The following is a 19415-nucleotide window of genomic DNA, read 5'->3' on the forward strand; positions in this document are numbered from 1 at the left end:
GTCATTGCCGACGATTGCCGTCGTTTCTGTCGCCTGCAAGGTAGAAGGCATAAAAATATAAATATTTATAGGATAATTCATACACATTACTGAAATGTATAAATCTGAAACACTTACCGTTTTCTATAACCACTTTTCAGGGAGAGTTTTCTCCCTACCAGCAATCCTTTACGACAGCTACCTTTTTTATTTCCCATATCTGTTTATTTTGTTTACAAATGCTTGGAAATTTTCTCAATAATACGTCTTCGACGTTACCGTGAAGACGTCTTATTGTTAGAAACAATTAGATGACAACGCGTGCCATGGCAACGCGCTTCGTACATCTGAAACAAAAACGAAACGCCAACGCTGTCGCGTTTTCGAATTTCACTGGTATCGACAGTGCAACGAATGCTACCAACGGGAGAGGAGAGGCAGAAAATTCGAAGATGGGCAAAAACGGCAGTAAGTGTTTCTTTTTATCTTTACTTCGCGGGTGCCAATGATGTCTTTCGTAGATTAAAATGAGTTATGTGCATTCTCAAAATTTCATCGAGATCGGTCAATGCATGTAGAAGTTGTAAGTAATTAAAATTTCAGATAATCGCCTAAGAACAGAAGTAGTTACGTTCTTGGATGAAAAGCCACGATTTTCAAAAATTAATTACTTGTAACTTCTGAGTGTATGGACCGATCTCGATGAAATGTTCAACATACACATGACATATTTTTTACAAATGTTATATTTTAACAGTAGAACATCCAAAATACCTTGATGAAATATTTTTTTAATTTCAAAGAAGAAACTGGAAAGCGATCATTTTTGACCCATTTGGTAGTTCTACTGTCAAATTTTCATCACAGGCTGAAATAAAAAATTTTAAAATTGCTTTTTTTAGACGCGTGTCCCCGAGACAATGAAACAGACGACTATTCCAACGGTTTCTGCAACAATTGTTGCAATAATTGTTGGAATAATCGTATGTTATATTGTCTCGCGGACACGCGTATACACTTTTAATATTTTTTTACAGATTTAGAATAATTGTAATTTTATATCTTAGTGAAGCATAGCTCATCGTCAGAGCTCGACAAAATTTGCACTTTTCAGCCGATTTTCAGTTGTCTCCGCCTACCGCTATTCCCCTTGTCGCGACGTTCAGCGCGCAGCCAACGAAGCGTTAGAGACTCAGGAGCGTATCACTCGTAAACATATGCAGACAATAGCTTTCCACCTCACCCACGAGGTACTATTGTCGATGCGTTTTTTGCCAGCATACGTTTACGAGTGATACGCTCCTGAGCCTCAAACGATTCGTTGGCTGCGTGATGAACGTCGCGGCAAGGGGAATAGCGGTAGGCGGAGACAACTGAAAATCGGCTGAAAAGTGCAAATTTTGTCGAGCTTTGGTATAGCTTATCGAGAAACCGAAAGTCATTTGATTCAATTTGAGGTATATATTACCCATGTTTTGCAATTTCTTTTCAGATAATGAGGATGACAAAAAGGAACAGCCAGAGCCGCTATTACAGCTGCAACAGCAAGTGCAGCACCTGCGGTTGCAACCGCAACAGCAACCGCAGTCTGAACAGCAACCGCAGGCTGAACAGCTGTTGCAGCTGCAGCAGCTGATAGAGCAGCAATCGCTGCAAATGCAGCGAAACATGGCGGAAATCACAGCCCTGCGGCAGCAAGTGCGAGACATGAAGGGGCAACATGCTGGGCTTATGGTAAGTAGTTTTTTTGCGTTCATGTGTATACGTTATTTCAGCTATTTATTGTTTATACATGATATCATAATATTTATTTTTGCAGCCGCAGCACCAGCCGCCGCAACCGCACGTGCTGCCGCAGCCTCAGGCTACGCAGCCGCAGCCGTATGAATATCAGCCGCACCAGTCACAATTAGCCGGGCTCTACGCGCCGGAACAGCCCAGCGTAAGTCGCTTTTTTACGTTATTTCTATTATTCATTGTTTATGAACAATAACATTATATTTATTTTTCCAGGCATACGGCAGAGAACAGCAGCGGCTGATCCGGCAACGCCGCCGAGAGGCAAAGCGGATGTGGCAGCAAACCATGCACCGTCACGGTTGCGGCCGCGGTCGCGGCCGCAGTCACTGCAGCGGCCAGTGCGGGTGTAGGCACGACTGCGGCGCGGACCACAGTACCTGTGGTCCCTTTTGTGGGCGGCACACTTGAAGTTAGTATGACGATAATATCTGTATATGACAAGGTAACAACTTGTAACGACAAAGATAATATAAAAGTATGATTTGTTTGATTTCAGGAACTATTATTACAGACCTAGTTTATTATCATTATTATTATTCTATTGTAAACATTATAATCTTTTTTTTCATATTATTATTTTATTTTAATTACAATTTTTTTTTAATTACTATTTTATTTACTTAACTTAATTATTATTCTTTTATATTAATTATTAAAATTTTTTTTCATATTATTATTTTATTTTAATTACACTTTTTTTTAAATTACTATTATTATTATTATTATTATTATGTATTTGTATTATATTATAATATTTTCCACTAGTTACGTTCTTCTCATTTATTTTCCTATTCCATCATGTGTACTAACGATATATACATATCAGCAGACGTTCGTGGGATTTATGCGCCTGTAACGTCCCAGCGGTTCCCCAATTAAAAAAATCAATCGTAATCTTAAACCAAGTCGATAAACATTCAGACGATAAAACAGATCATCGATAAGTTGTCGACATGCAACCGCGTGTGCGCTAGCAACCCCGATGATCTCGCGGTGGGGTGAGGACCCAGAGTAGGGAGGCCGCGTAAGTTGGGAAGTAGGGATGCTCGACCATCGCGTGATGTGGATTCCAGCTACCCCAAAGAATTCTACATTGAAAAAAAGCGCCGACTCAGCAAAGTCTGAGTATAAATAGAGGCGTGCAGCGCGAAGAAAAATCAGTTTGGTTTCGACCATACTCAGCTCGACTTCGACTTAGGTCGAGGGCAGCTACCACTCTTAAGATAGAGGAAAAGCTGCGGTTGCTCGACGCTAATCCACTTAGGTAGGAATATAGCGACAGAGTAGCCGACGCTAAATTAAATTCCTTTCAGTAACAAGTACAAGTCACTCCAGATCTGCAGTCGGACTACTCACGGTGCGCAACGTGTTAACCAGGTGTTTTTGCTAAGCCATACTCAAGTATAAAGAGCTAGCGAGGAGCGGAGCTCCTTGAACGGCCTGTATTTAACACAGCTCTGGCCAGTCCAGAAACCGATTGCGACCTGTAGTCAAAGTCTGCTTATATCTGAAAGTACCGTACAAGTTGCTTCTTGATAATAATTTCCAGTACTTAGAGTAGTTGGTTTTTATTCAGAGTGTTAGCTGTACCTATAGTCAGCTCCGCGATATTCATTAATTACTATAATTCATTACTAATTATTAATTTCTATTTATATAATATTAACTACTAATTACATATTTCTTATTGTATTCCTAATTCTAGCCGCACTTATTGTGATACTAGCGATTTTGTATTATATTTCAATATTCACTTACCTTTCTATTTTTGAATAAACATATTTTCATTCAGTTTCTAGCACATTAGTGTTTGGATTTCACTCCTTAACCGCACACCACACGAACCTAAAATCCTTAACACATTTATTACGAGTCGCCTTCTAAGGGAACCGCTCTCCCTACAAGTCGGTGCAGTGACGTGCTCACTCTGGGTCGTTACACGCCTCTCCTCCTTCCATTATTATGTAAATATATTTACATGCCTATAATGTAAGAACAATTTAGATCATTTTGCTCGGTAGAGTCCACAGAATTATTACGCGGAAAAAGGACCAGATAAAAATTTATAAGAATCACTTATTAAAAGTTACAAAATCAAATAACTATTGCAATTTATGAAACGTTGTTGAAAGTGGACGATGTTTGCAGTGAGGTTCATTTCGGACACGATCCTATTTGCAATGCTATATCTCCATTATTATTCAACAAAATCTTTTACTTTTTGAATATGTTATATAATTATGTATGCAGAATAATTTGATATGCACAATCACTGTATTTGGTTTCTATTTATTGTTTTATTTAGATTTATATACGCTCCGTTGCGGGTGGACGATTTTCGCTGCGAGTACCTGTACATGAGTACAACATCATACTACTGACATTAGTTGAACTATTATTCCTGCAATTATTCTTATAAGGATAAACTAACCTTACGCATTCAATTTATAGGAATTCGGAGTACAATATCGGGACATATTATTTAGACATTCAATTTGTATTTGTAGGAATATTCTTCCCTTGGTTATGTTATATTACAGAAAATGTATATACAATAATATTTGGCTGAAGGAGTACACTTTCTAGGTCATACATAATACATATAGCTATCGTAGCATCCGTGTGTCATTTAGGTGTATGAGAAGAGTGCCGTAGAATAGCATGCCGTTAGTTGGATGCAACAACTGAGGTAGCGCTGAAATCAGTTTCTGTTCAGCATAATTTTCGACGAAACGTTGACTGTTTTACCGACGCGGAATTCGGAGTTCGGCCTCGACGCTCGCATCACCTTAACTCGCGCAACTAACTAGGTCTAGAGAGATTTTTAATAACGTGTGTTATTCCCCTCTACAGCTTGTTTCTTATTATACTTTGCGATCATATAAATGGTAGGCAGAAATATATGACGTACGATAACTGATAACCGGTGATGTTACTGTACAGTTTCACAATACAATGAAATTCCTATTATTTTTCGAAAAAAAATGATGTGAACGCAAAGAAAGAAGCAAGCTGTAAAGGGTAATTACACACGCTATTCAAAATCTCCCTAGACCTAGTGAGCTGCGCTAGTTAGTGCGGTCACTCGTGAACTGCAGTATAGTTAATTCGCAATGGGTATGTTGATTCTCGTTGAATATTGTTTACTTGAAATTATCAAATGGGTCATTTATCATAGGTTGCCGACGCCCGAGTTAGGATCTTCCTAGTAGAGGAAAAGTTTTTAATTGTGCGCCGCTTGCGAAAACTTTGAAATGTATATGGTATCCTATTTAACTATTAAGTAGATATTATTAATAGCTATGGAATATTGGTATAGATGAAATAGAAATTATTTTACACTTTTTAGTGCGTTTCAAAGTCGGATTTGTTTTTTGTTAAGAATTATTATATTCCGACCACGCGATGCAGTATCACGCAGGATGTCCAGTTCTCACACTTATGTATTTTTCGAGTACGCTAACGTTGTAAATATTGTAAATAAAATAGTGTTATTAACAAAGGAGCGTGTCCTCTATTTTCAGTCCCCTCACACCACGCACATTCTCGAACACCATGGCTTCGCGAATATATTCATTTAAACACGCAACTTAGAACTGTAGCTAAAAATGATTTTGAAAAGAATTTATTTAACTTAATGAGTAATGCAGTCTTTGGTAAAACTATGGAGAACTTTAGAAATCATGTAGACGTTAAATTAGTTACAAAATGGGAAGGCAGATATGGCGCAGAGGTCCTAATAACAAAACCAAATTTTCATAGCAGATCAATATTTTCGGAACATTTGATCGCAATAGAGATGCGAAAGTTGAGAATCAAGTTTAAAAAATCCATTTATGTTGGTATGTGTATTCTGGATATATCAAAAACATTTTTATACGAATTTCATCATGATTATGTTTGGCCGCAATTTAAACAGCGTTACAAACTATTATATACGGACACGGACAGTCTTATATGCATACGAACTAGAATGTGATGACATATACGGTGTAATGAAACGCAATATACATCGGTTTGACGCGAGCGACTATACCGAGGACAATGTTTACAGTATGCCGCGAGTAAATAAAAAGTCCTGGTGCTAATTGTTACGTTGCGCGTGCGACGGCGCAACGTAAAAAGGAAAAGAAAGAAGAAGATAGTTATTGAAGAATGAATTTCAATTTGATAGTTGAAATACAATTCCCTATTCTTTCTCCCCTATTCTGACGCGATGGTTGGTATCGCTGCCACCAGTCTTGAGCGGGTTAGCGCTCTCGACAATTAAAAGACGAAAGACAAAGTTAATAAGATGTTAGATTAGAATTTAATTTATTAGCCTTTCATTGGGTTCGTTCAACGCTTTAGGTCCCGTACGGGTCCCTCCTTGAATCTGTATACGTTGGTAGGCGTGTTTTAACTGAAAAGAGTTAGGTGTGTTGAAATAAATTTTGAAACTGTTTAAGTAAATGAAACTGGTTTAATTTTGAATGAAACAGTCAAGTGAATAACAAAATACAAGAAATGCCAAAGTTGAGATCTGAATAAATTTGGAAAACTCGTTTATATTGAAAATACCCGTTCATGCAAATTTAACAAGGGTAAAGATGCTTAGTATTAATTAACAAAATATAATAATAATATGCAAACGCTCTGATATCACAATTGAAACCCTATGAGTAATATACCGGTCGCGCGAGATGATTATTATTTCGCTTTCCTTCAATCAAAATTTGAATTAACGTGAAATTGGCGGATTTTCGCCCGTGAGAGTACACCCCAGCTTAAGGTACTCTCGTAACCCTCGAAAGGGCTGGACTAAGGTGCTCCTTTTTAACAAAATTGGAAAACGAAATCGTAATAATCTATAATTATAATAATCGAAAATAATAATCGATACCTCGTATGATGGAACGATCTGACCTGAGATACTCTCGTAACCCTGAAGGGCTGGACCAGATCGCCCGTTTTGCCAATAGAAAGACGTCGTGTTCAAAAATGGTGATAGGATCGACTTACCGAAACGCTGTTTTATAAATAGAAGATAGTATATTCGCTTGTAGTTTGCTATGTGTATTCGCTTGATGATCTGGAACACCAAAGAACGATAAGATTTTCGATCACTGCACTTGTCGCGGCGGAAACGAATTATTCGGACGAGTACGTCGACAAGAGACAAACACTAAAGAAATACGAAAAATCAATATATAATTACGCGAAGTGAAGTTAATACGGAAATTTACGCGAGCAACGATTTAAAAACAGAAAGAAAAGATAGAAAACGAGGTAGCAGGAAAATTTAACGTGCGCGTCTATGAGTCCTTGTTAAGAAACGGATGATTTCAACTACCACGGCACTCTGCCTCGCTACGCGGAGGGCTTTACCGCAGAGGAAAACTATCACGAATTCCGAACAACTCTGTCTCTCGAACACACAGGCTCCCGATCACGTACTTACGATTGATCGATCAAGAGTGAGGAATTTTACGCGAGATCGACGGTCGAAGGGCCCGTCGCGCGATCATCGTCCTTGGAGGGGACGGTTTGACGAATCGTGGTACGTTTTCGGTAGTGTCGCGTGCCCGGCGATTGGCTAAGACGCGCGAGCTAGACGAAGATCTTTCATTCCCTTTCTTTGGTGTTCCTTTTCCTTTCTATTTCGTCGCCATGATAGTTTCAACGGTTTTCAGAAACTACGCAGTATTTCTATTTGGATTTTTAATTACTGAATTCCGCAACTAATATGAATAAAACGCAACAATTAAACGGATTGAATTTATCAGATGAAATATATGATGAATATACAATCTTCAAAGGATTAGGCTGTGAAAGTGAGTTTGTGAAAGGTGTCAAAAGTAACGTAATTAAAACAATTATTTGCTTCGATGATTATACACAGAGTGCGCCGTCTGTAGGTACCATATGTTAAACGCTAAAAGAATTGCTATTCGTAAACATTTCGAAGAATATTCTAGCTCATTCGACAACTCATTTTATATCATTATTCACCATGAATAACTTAACGCCAGCACAACTCACCGATATTGTAGAGATATATTTTAGAGATGAGTCCTCGTTTACCAAAATTTTACGTGATATGAGGCAGGAGTATGGACGGAATTTCAACGTTACGTGGAGGACTGTATCGAAAATTATCCAGAAGTTTCGTGCTAGTGGCAACGTTAGTGATCGTGCGAAGTGTTAGACAGCGTACAAGGCGCAGCAACAAGAACATCCAGCTTGTTCAGGCCGATGTTGAGAGGGAACAGAATGTGTCGTATCGTCGCCGTACTCAACAACTTGGTCTGTCTGGAACGACATTGACTACGTTTACACGGCCCGATTTAAGCCGGATTTATAACATCGATGTTATAACTACTGACGTTAGATGCCATGTAAACGCTCTTTTATGACAAAGTTATTACATCGATGTAGTAACTCAAAGTAATTTAGTGAAGAGGCTTAGGGTTACTACATCGATGTAAAAGGACGTGCAAATGATGACAATAATGCCAACTATAAAAATAAAACATCTTAACTCTCCATTGTTTGCAGAGTTGGTTATTCTGAATTGCATATCATAATACAGAAAGTATAACGAAAAAGTAAAAAAAATGGAAATGAAAAAGCGTGAAAGTTGGGAAACCGAGGAAACTCGATATTTTCTCAAATTAATGAGAGAACGACAGTAATGAAAAGTTTAGATGGAAAAAGGTTTCGAGCAGATGACATTTTTAATTATTTAGAATCGCCCAGGAAAGATAAAGGTTATAACAAGACGGCAAAGCAAATGCAGACTAGATTTAGAAATCTGAGGCGTAAGTAAAAATATATTTTATGTGAAATAAATATATGTAACGTAGTTATTAATGCTTTATTTGATTTATTGAGTGATAATTGTAAGGAATACTGAGTACTTGAACATTTTAAATTATAGAAGTCGTGTAACATTACGTTGAACTAATGATTGTACGAGAATAAGCTTTTCATTTTCAACTTGTGCATATTTCTTTACAATAATAGTTTTTAAATACTTGCAGCTTTAAATACCTTAGCTCTCTCTTAAGCTAAACTTTTTTAATTTAGTAATACATTAATTTCATATAGTAACGTTATCTGTAATTTTCAGTTCAATACAACAAAATCCGAAGACAAATGGAAAAAAGTGGATGTGGTAAGTGAAATAAGTGAACTTTTGAATTTTCATCCCATTGCTATAGGGGATGTTGTAAACAGCACACCATTACAAGATTTTTCTGAGAGCAATGATAATAGTTGTAAGTGATTTGTTATAAACGTAATTTTATGAAGTGTAGTAGATAGGAACCTATATAATGAAATTATATATTTAAGATAATAAAAAAAAATTATTCTATACTCGATTCAAGGAACAATATCTATGAAGATGAACCAGATCCACGAGACGGTGCAATCCCAGGAGGTTCGTCGACATCAAACAATTTGTCAACTACAGGCTGTCTGTTACAAGAAGATTCGTCAAGCGAATTGAATCCCGTAAATCTAAGTGCAATTAATAGTACTATTCCTGCTAAAAAAAAAAACGTAAAATGAGCAGATCAAATGAAGCTATCGCCTTGAGATACGCAGATAAATTAAAAGAAAATTATGAAGAAATTCAAAGCAAAATTATGTCAGTGAATCGATGCTTCATTGAACAGTTAATGGAATCCGAAAGGAGGCGTATTCTCAAGCACGATTTGCATTTGTTTCCTTATAAAATTCAAATTACACAACAATTATTGCCAACTAACAAGCCAAGGCGTTTGAATTATGGAAATCAGATGCTTCATTTGGCGGACAACGAACGTGACTTTTGGACGAAAATCATTGTTTGAGAATGATCGATTTATCGATCGGGAGTCGACCATCTAGGTCAATGCATGAGCAGGATTCTTCTCGCCGGCTCGCGCGCAATGACGCCATTACTGTTCATCGATTCAAAGAGGCGGTGAACACGGACGTCGATCGTATCCGGGTTATCATGATGATAGGCGCTATCGTGATGAACGTTCTAGCAGACATGGTGGCAGAAGAACCCATTATGATGCCTATGATTATTATTATGACCAACGTGAACGATATTCAGATCACAGCGCCAGCCGTGAACGGCGTTTAAGTCAAGAACGCACTAGGAGTCCTAATCAGACGCAGAATGATAATCGTGGCGATTCACACCAAGATCGTGAATCACGAGCAAGTTCGGTCTCGAATAATAGTCCCTGTACGAATTTCGCACTTCAAACTCGTACGAACACCTCAGTCGATAACACGGGTCGATAATCCCGTCTTCACCAATAAGTAAACGTAATCGCTGTTGCGCTGTTTAACCACCGATCCGAGCGCTCGCCAATATTAAAAGTCCTAAATTCGAACCGTTACGGCATTAATGCGAAAGCAATTCAGAGTGAACGATTATCGAGCGACAACAGCGACCAACGACCTAGACTTTCTTTTCTCGAGTTTCGAGTAAATTCAATTTAAATTCAGTGCTTTGCACCGCGCATTCCGTGAATCGCAATTCTAAATTAAGACACAAGTAATTCGCGTAGTGTTTAATTCCGACTCATTGTGTACAAAATACAATTAATACACAATTAGTGACCACGCAGCTGTGTCGTTATTCTTCTCCTCGACGCCTACGTCTTTGAAAAGACGGAATCCACGCCATTCCAAAAAACCCAACACTCGCCGAGAACAGTCCCATTGTAATTTCAAGGGATACACCACCAACCAGCGACCCTGGCGAACGGGACCAAGTGGCGTTGACAGATCAGATGGTTCAATCTGGCCAGGTCGCTCAGGAAGCTAAGTCTATTCAAAGATTGAATCAGTCTGAGGAGAAGTCCTCATCAACAGGTATACAAAATAAGAAAGAACCAGACCTTAACCCGAGATCCTTCGGGTTATAGGAGAGAGGGTTCATCCGGATAGGAAGCTAGCGCCTGCCATACAGACAATGTTTGTGGCCGGAATAGAGGAAGTAATTAAAAGAGGTCTTCCTGCGGACAAAAGGAAAGGGTTGCTCGAAAAATTTCCGTCACTCGGAAATTGTCTAATGATGGATCCTCCCAAATTGAATCCAGAATTAAAAACTTGCCTTCAGGAAACCGTAACAAGGAGAGACAGTCGACTCGTTGAGAAGCAGGCGAGGATCGTTATCCTAGTCGTTACTAGTCCAGCGGATCTGTTGGACGTACTTATTAAAATCACGAGTCTCAGAAGCAAAGAGAAGCTACCAACAAAGGAATTGACAGAATCGTTGTGGGGAGTTCTGCAACTCATGGCAGATCTTCAACATGTAGAATCCAGTATTCGTCGGAGCCTCATTGTAAAGAATATTAATGCATCGATGAAAGAGACGCTTAACGCAACCACCGTCGATGAGTGGCTTTTCGGAGAAAAGTTGGAAGAAAATGTAAAAGCCGCAAAAACTCTTGAAAATTTAAGCAAGAATTTAAAGCTTAACACTCAACTGAATCAGACGAGTCAGCCAAAAAACTTGAAACGCCCGTCAATCGTCCAAATGAATGCGCAACTCGACGTCAGGCGGGCGGAGGCCTTACCAGTCGCATCAGAAGCAGAAACATCGGAAGTCGATCATCTAGGTCAACGCGTGAGCAGGGTTCTTCTCGTCGGCTCGCGCGCAACGACGCCATTACTGTTCATCGATTCAAGCAATCAAGACGTGTTCAGCAAAAAGTTCATTCAAGTTCAGTTCAAGTGCATTTCACCAAATCGCTCATCCTCTCTAAAGATTGTTCACGATCCTCCGCATCAGTGCACGCGAAAGGATCACTGGTCCTTCGAGCCGGATACATGGAGTTCTATGCCTTCGGGACAGAAGACAGGTCAAGTCACTTATTCTCACTACTTCGGATGACGGGTAGAGGCTTCCATAGAGCGCTCGATGACCCAGGATTCCAGAATGACCCTACACTGCAAGACATTATATCATGCAGAGTGGGCCAGTCACATTTCTACTTGGACTTAATAGGTTTAGGTGAGTATCATTTTAAAGGAACTAGTTAATAACGCGTTAATTTTTAAATTTATAGGAATGTAAACATGCCCTCAGATTTAAGGTGTTACAGTGGTAGGGATGCATTACACCTAAAATCGAACTATAGTTTCTTAAAGTAGAGATTTCAAGCTTTAATTTTAAAAAATAGAACATAATTTCTATTCGCGGAGTTACCGTCAGTCAAAGTTGGCTAACTTTTGCCTAAAATTTTTTTATGCCATATTTGTTTTGAGCAGTGTATATTGTACCAATTTTTCTCAATAAATGCCTTTTTAAAGTAAAAAAATGATCAGAATACATGCATGCACCTAATATCTCGTATGTCATTCGAGATAAGTAAATAATATATTGTTGCGCCGGGGAGTGGAGTTCGCACTTTCCATCGTCAATTAAGTTAACAAGGAGTAAATTAAACTGTCTATATTTCAAATACACAGAAGTTTTACACAATACGTCCGTATACGTCGGCTTCCCGATACATTCTAATATTCAAAAGACGTGCGGTTGTGTAAGAGACCTCAAACATCCGGTGACGTGTTTCCGCTCGAAACAAGGAATAGCTTCTCGTCATGATTCGTCGACAGCTTCGGACGGGGCAGTCGATGGCTCTTTCGATACATCAAGAAGCGGTCGATGCGTCAAAAGAGCGGAAACTTCTCGCCGTCGCAACAATATAGTCGAAGTGGGTAATAAAGAAAACGCCCTTTAAGAAGAAATTCTCAACGCCACCTTTATCAAGCATTTTCGCTGATCATTTATTTTATATTAACAAATTCAAATAACTTTTCTGAATGTTCATTCCTTAAATATTCTTCAAACTGAAAAGACGTGGTAACTTTATTAATTTCAATTTCAATAAATATTTATTAATTATACTTCAATCGTTTAATCTTTAATATGGATTAAGACTCCATATTCTTAATATATAACATTTTCTAGGCAAGTTCATTATTAATACATTGTAATGGTCTTATACACATAATCTACAACTAATTTTAACCTTAAAATCGCAAATTAAAGAATACATTATAGGAGGGGCATGTTGATACATGTGATTTGGGGTATATTGAGACGGCGTATCAACATGCCCCTGGGTACTAATTTCTTTATAATTTCTTTTTTCAATAACACACATAACTTCAGAAGAAATTCGACCGTATCCACAAAGTAAACCGCGTGTAAACCGAAATAATGGGAGAAAAAGAAAATCTGCTATATTGCCGGACACTCCTGAGAAAGAAGCCTTTCGTCATGAAGAACAAAAAAAAAATGTTAAAAAAGCTGAAATTGAGAAAAAAGGTATAAGGGAAACGTCCCAGTTTTGTAATAAAAATAAAAAAAATAAAAAGTAAAGAATGTTGTAACCCTTTAGCATTCTATCTTCTGTTTCTAAATATTAATATATTAATACTATTTGTTAAATCAGAAGAATATATCATACTTTGTTCTTTACGTCTATTTAGTTTAAATATAAATTGATCGCATCAACCTGCCCCGCTTCAGTATCAACTAGCCCCGGCTATGGGGCAATTTGAGACACGTGACACGTTACTTATAAAATGCGTTTCTTGAGCACAAATTTCGAATTTGATAAATAGAAACGAAATTAGCAGTCGTAGAACGAATCAAAGAATTGCAGGTTACAGTAATCGTTCCATAAAGTAAGCAATTTCGAAATTATAAATTACAAACTGAAATATGTCTCAACTAAACCGATGTACCGTTATAACCGATCGATTAGGCCATCGATACGCCACATAGAGGTGGGGCCCCTAGGGCCGGCCCCACCATCATGTCACGGTACGAATCGCGCAAGCGTAAGATTCCCCTTCGCTGCCGGAAGCACCGAGCGAGGTGTCTGCCAATCCGCGGAACGAGCACTTGTCGTCGAGGCTCCAACGCGAACAGACGCATACCAGGCTCAGGTAGAATCAATCGAGAAACACGCACTCCTCGCAAGCCAGCCAGGTATTGCGAAACCCCGTACTCTAGCTTTGCTTTCGAGACTGCTCTCATGCCTCACACGCAACCTGCAGCAGTATTCCCGATCAACCGGACTCGTGAGAGTCCGAGCGAGTAAGAAACCTGCATAAGCGAGCGGTGCGGGATGACCGAGACAGTCGGTGCCTCCGGGTAAATTCGAACAGGAAGTTTACTGGAACTCGACCACAGGTCTCCCGATTAAGTATAAGAGCGAAAACGTAAAGGTATGTTAAGGGGGTAGACACGGGTAATGCAGCGAGGTGACATTACCGGCAAAAATGGGCCTAAAAAGGGGTCCGGGATTTTTCGCTTTTCGTCCTTATATGAGAATATTTGAGGCTGGGTGAGGGCTCATTCGAAAGAGGAAGGTTCAATGCAGCGCGCTCTGGTCATGATTGAATGAGATTTTGTTAATATCTAATAATATGAGTGTCCAAAGTAGAGGAAAAATCGAGAAAATACATCCGCAGAATCCAAGGTATTTTTAGGTCACTAAAAGAGTTTTGTGACTCAAACGATGACCAGACCGCCCTGCATTGAACCTTCCTCTTTCGAATAAACCCTTATTTAGATCAAAATCTTTTCATATAAGGACGAAAAGTGTATTCCCGTAAAAGCATTCCCACAGACGAGTTCCGCCATTATTTGGATAATACAGAGCAAGTTACGTGACAAATTTAGTTCAGCTAGAGGGTAGGAGATGGCGCCTACTCAGGAGGACTGCCAACGTGGAATCATAGGAAAACCGAAGCGTTAGTTTCATATACATATGTCACAGTAAGAGCGTGATGCAGGCAATGTATCCATTTCTGTACGATTGTAGGTTAGGTTACAGGTATGTTAGGGACGGCTTATTTTAAAGGTCATCGGTTACTTGATGTTGGATTTTGATTGAATACGCACTAACTACGGAAAGCCTCCCGACGCTACGCATCCCGCGCTTTTATTCTTTTGTCCTTCGATCCGGATTACACAGATCGCCCTACTCGATTGCAGGTGGCGCATCGAATCTGGATCATCGAAGACATGGGTTCTAACACTTGAAATCACTGTCGAACTTTTATTCCAATTATATGGCAATATTATTTAATAAAAAAACAGAGATTACAATTTTTTTGCTAATACTGGTAGTACTGATTTACTAACATCTTTTCAAAGTATGGAAGTTACAGTAATTATTTTAAATTATCCCTCTTATTATTATTCTTTTTTATTCTACCAACTATTGTATAAAACATATAGTAAGCGTATATGTATATATATATGCGTATGTATGTATGCTTTTTAAAAGTGAAAGTTTAAATCAAAAGAAGGGTGGGCTGAAGAACGATAAAAAACACTTTATTCTTTATTTATTCCATTTTATTTTATTTTTATTATAGTCGATTATAATTAAAAGTGGTCTGGGTCATGCAAGCTCCTCTTCCTCCTCTTCCTCCTCTTCCTCCTCTTCCTCCTCTTCCTCCTCTTCCTCGTCTTCCTCGTCTTCCTCGTCTTCCTCCTCTTCCTCCTCCTGCCCCATATTTTAAAAGCTTCATCGCCTTCTTCAGCTCGGTTATCTGTAATTTGAAAAATAAACATAAAGCTTAGGTTAATTACAATGCATATGTTTGTTTGAAACAGTATACTCATGCCAATAAAGACCTACGCTAATCGATCGTAACAGTACGTACCTGCTTTTTATACTTGAGGGCGATCCCCCGATATAATTTGTACTTCTTCCACCACGTGGTGGATGATTCGGTAGGGTCTCTCTTTGGAGACGAACTCCAGGATCCTCCTCGAGACGAACTGGGTGTCCGTCTTCGAGACAGACGCTGTGTCCCTCTTCGGGACGGACTTCGCGCCCTTGTTCGGGACGGACTTCGCCTCCTTGTTCCGGACGGACGTCGCCTCCTTGTTCCGGACGGACTCCGTGCCCCTCTTCGGGACGGACTTCGTGTCCCTTTTCGGGACGGACTCCGTGTCCCTTTTTGGGACGGAGTCCGTCTCTTTTCGATTCCAACGACGCGACGTCCCGGCAGTCGGGATGTTGTTTTCCCTGTTACTCATCTAAAAACAAGTCAAAGAAATAATGAAACTATAAAATGGATTTGAAATTACAGTAGAAGAGTATACGTTTATCAAGGTTGTACATTCGGGTATAATATAGGCTGCCTTCGGCCAAGATTTACCGCAAGAGGGGAATGTTCACATTTATAAACGCTGGAATTTCCAAGTTCAAAGGCTTTGAAATGCAAACATTTCCAAAATTTGTAATTGTTACATTATCACATTTCAAAATATCTGTATTTTCAAATGTCTAACTTTTGTGATTTTAAAATTCAACTGCATTTCAACTAAAGGAAACCTATATTGCACCCCAATGTATATATTTTTTCTAGACATTTTGCAGGTGAATTATAAAATAACTTTATTATTCTACGTGAGAACGAATACACGAATCTGTGATTGTAAATAACCCGCGGACACTCAAACAGTCACAGTTGGCACAATACATTTCGCACACAAAATTATAACAATACTGTGACGATAATGAAACTTCACCTGCAATATGTCTAAATACCGTCTTAGGTTGAAAGTAAAATGTAGACGTGTATCGGTTATTATGAAAATGGCGTCAGTCGACATTAAAAAAAGAAATAAATTGAACTTTATGTTTATTATGTATCATGTTGATGTAATACGTAATAAATTCACTAAATCATCAATGTGTATCCATCCCCCAATTAATGATACGATAAAAGATAAAATAATGTTAACAAGAAATGCAACCGATTTCAAAATGCGCTAAAATGATTGAAGAAAATAAGTGAAATGTAAATAAACGGAAAATTTTGAATTAGACCACTTTCATATTACCGGCCACATATAGTGAAAAAGACAGGAGTAGTAAGCGAGAAAGTACTTACGATGTTCACTTTCTTGACGGTTCACTTTTTCTCTGACGATCGAGCTTTGCTACCCTCAAAAGTGGACAAGGCTCAAACTATCTTTCTCACTCACTCAATATTTTGTATTTCACTTGCACCAAGGACGAGGGATACGTCAGGCGGCCCGCGTGAAATTCGAATGCGCAAAGATTTGAAAACGTGCGGCGTGCCCGCGCATACTTGCGGGGTGTTCCTCGCCGTTAGGGAAGTGGGAAAGGATAACTGTAGAACGAAATATGAATTGTTCCCTAATAAAGTCCTTGATACGTCAAAAGTATACGCACAGGGTAATTGCAATAGTTTTTTTCAGCACACAAAAATCTATAAGAATTACTCAATAAAAATTACAAAATCAAATAACTATTGCAATTTATCAAACGTTGTTGTAGGTGGGACGATTTTCACTGTGACGTTCATTTCAGACATGATTCTATTTGCAATGCCATATCTAGATTATTATTCCACAGAATCTTTTGCTTTTACATTATATTATGTAGTTATTTATGTAGAATAATTTCATATGCGCAATCGTTGTATTTTATTTGTATTTATTATTTTATTTATACTAATATACGCCCCGTTGCGGGTGGTCGATTTTCACTGTGAGTGACTGTATCTGTCCTTTTCTCCTTATCTTTCGTTCAGCCTCTCAAGATCTGCATCTAATGCATTGAGAATGAATGCTGATCAGTTCTTCGTCGTTTGCACTACGGCAAAGACGCAGAAGGCAATCGAGCTTTTGTATATGGAACATTCATAATTTGTGATTTGTTTCATTTCTGCGTAATTTGTAAGAAGTGTGTGATAAGTGTATGCGACGTGCGATAATTCCATTGGTATGGAAAAAAGGAAGGCGCAGATACAGACAAACGGTTTTTGAAAGGCAATACAAAAAGGAATACGCCTAATTTATGTACAAAACGTTTGTCCAAAAATAAGAAGTGGCGACAAAGGTAAGTTATGTTTTAGGTACACATATTCTATGCTATGCGTACCGCAATACATGTCATTACTTGAGCACTATTGCTTCAGTCATTGTTTTCCCATTTCTGCGTTCATCATTTTTATTTAATTAATTAATAATGCAATTTATACTGTGTTTTGACTTACTTTTATGTGAAAAATCTGAGTAGTACGTCCTTACAACTTTTGTACCGATGAAACGAAATGTAGAAATTTTAAATTTCATTATATGTTATACATTTCTGAATACTTATTTCTCTTTTCTTCTTTACATATATTTAGACAATACTAATGTAGCATTTTGTTTTCATTTGAAAAACGGCAGAAAATTTATTTCAAACTCTATACGTTTTGCGTCAGGATTGGTTGCTATCCGCTGGCCACTATCCGCTGTTTAGAAATAAGGATCGGGGGAACGTAAAGGCTCCGTTCACAACTGCATATACAAGACTCCAAGAAAAACTCAATTACAAATGAATATTATTAATGTATTAGCTTAGGTTATATATTTAAATTCGACTATCGTAAGGCGGATGACATTCACTAGTTCATGATATTTACTAATTGAATTATAACAGACATTTCATGCAGCCTCGCATATGCAGTTGTGTATGGAACCTTTATTCTCGCTCTACTACCCGCTGGCTTTATTTCTCGGCTGCTACGACCCTCGTTGTATCCTTCTCTTTTACGATCCATTGACAGCGACAAAGTAACCGTGAGGATCGAAGAATACTGTTTGCTGAACCTACGTCGTACAAATTAGATTTCGAACCGAGAGACGATGATAAAATTTACTAATTAGGTGTAACACTGTCCCCTTTTTAATCTTTTATCATTTACGAATTATTGCAACAAGTGAAAATTGTTTAATATATTTCTGTTTGATAATAGTACGTTTCTTTATGAATGAGGTAGTAGAAGCGATGTCAAGGTCAAGTCAGTTTTTTGTAAGAATACCGCGCTACGAATTATATAGCTATACATATCCTACAATCCTATTCACAATTTGAATATTTTCCAATTTCGAAGTATATTTTTTTATTGAGGTGTCAGGATGGTATTTCAACTTGTCGCTATTGTCCTGAATCCGGGGAAATGAAAGTTCAAATTCCCGTAATTGTTTTATAACATTTATTATTACTCGGTTCCATATATACGAGTACTTTGGATAGTTCGTGGCTGCTCGCTCAGAGGTCTGGCATACCCCCACCGATGTGTACGGTTGACTTCGTCTAAAATAAATAAACGTAACCGAGATCTTGATCACATTGAATGGGAAAAAAAGAACGTGCACGTCGTCGTAGAAACGTTCGATCCCGTTTCGTAGCAATATCGATCGTCAAATCTTTCATGCATTCCTGCGTACCAGAAATATCTATCCGGACGTAAGAAAAGTAATTATATTTTTTATCCGACTTCGAAAAGGAGGAGGATACTCAATTCGATCAGTATATATATATATATTCCCATGACCTCCTAAACACGTGTACGAAACTGACTAGTCAATTGTGAATAGTTCGAAAAACTGCTTAGAAAATGTTTCTGACAATTGAATAGGTATGCTTTCTGTCACCGGCGCGGTCAAGCAGGGTTTATTTCGGGAAAGGCGAACACGTGTTTATGGACCCCTTCGTTTCTTCATTAGTTTACAACTTGCCACCAAAATGAAATACCACCCTGCAGCCCCTCGTTGAAGAGATATTCTAAAACAGGTTTCCTAAACTTTTTCT

The 19415-nt window shown here is 38.4% G+C and overlaps 1 protein-coding gene across 1 annotated transcript; it reads left to right on the forward strand.

The window, feature by feature from the left end:
- The first annotated feature begins 431 nt into the window (after positions 1-431).
- On the forward strand, positions 432-9898 carry LOC114882415 (hydroxysteroid dehydrogenase-like protein 2). The gene is made up of 5 exons (XM_046288744.1): positions 432-447; positions 1472-1713; positions 1799-1921; positions 8891-9038; positions 9798-9898. Exons 1-5 carry the CDS (start codon positions 432-434, stop codon positions 9896-9898), a joined length of 630 nt encoding a protein of 209 aa, XP_046144700.1.
- Positions 9899-19415: the final 9517 nt, after the last annotated feature.

The sequence above is a fragment of the Osmia bicornis genome, chromosome 14 (genome assembly GCF_907164935.1).
Source record: "Osmia bicornis bicornis chromosome 14, iOsmBic2.1, whole genome shotgun sequence".
Lineage (NCBI taxonomy): Eukaryota > Metazoa > Arthropoda > Insecta > Hymenoptera > Megachilidae > Osmia > Osmia bicornis.

Bases quoted from the DNA above. Each gene is read 5' to 3' on its own strand.
- LOC114882415 (XM_046288744.1), top strand. The intron at 1,922-8,890 runs GTAAGTCGCTTT...TGTAATTTTCAG, and splicing joins ACGCGCCGGAACAGCCCAGC to TTCAATACAACAAAATCCGA. The intron at 9,039-9,797 runs GTAAGTGATTTG...TGAACGTTCTAG, and splicing joins TGAGAGCAATGATAATAGTT to CAGACATGGTGGCAGAAGAA.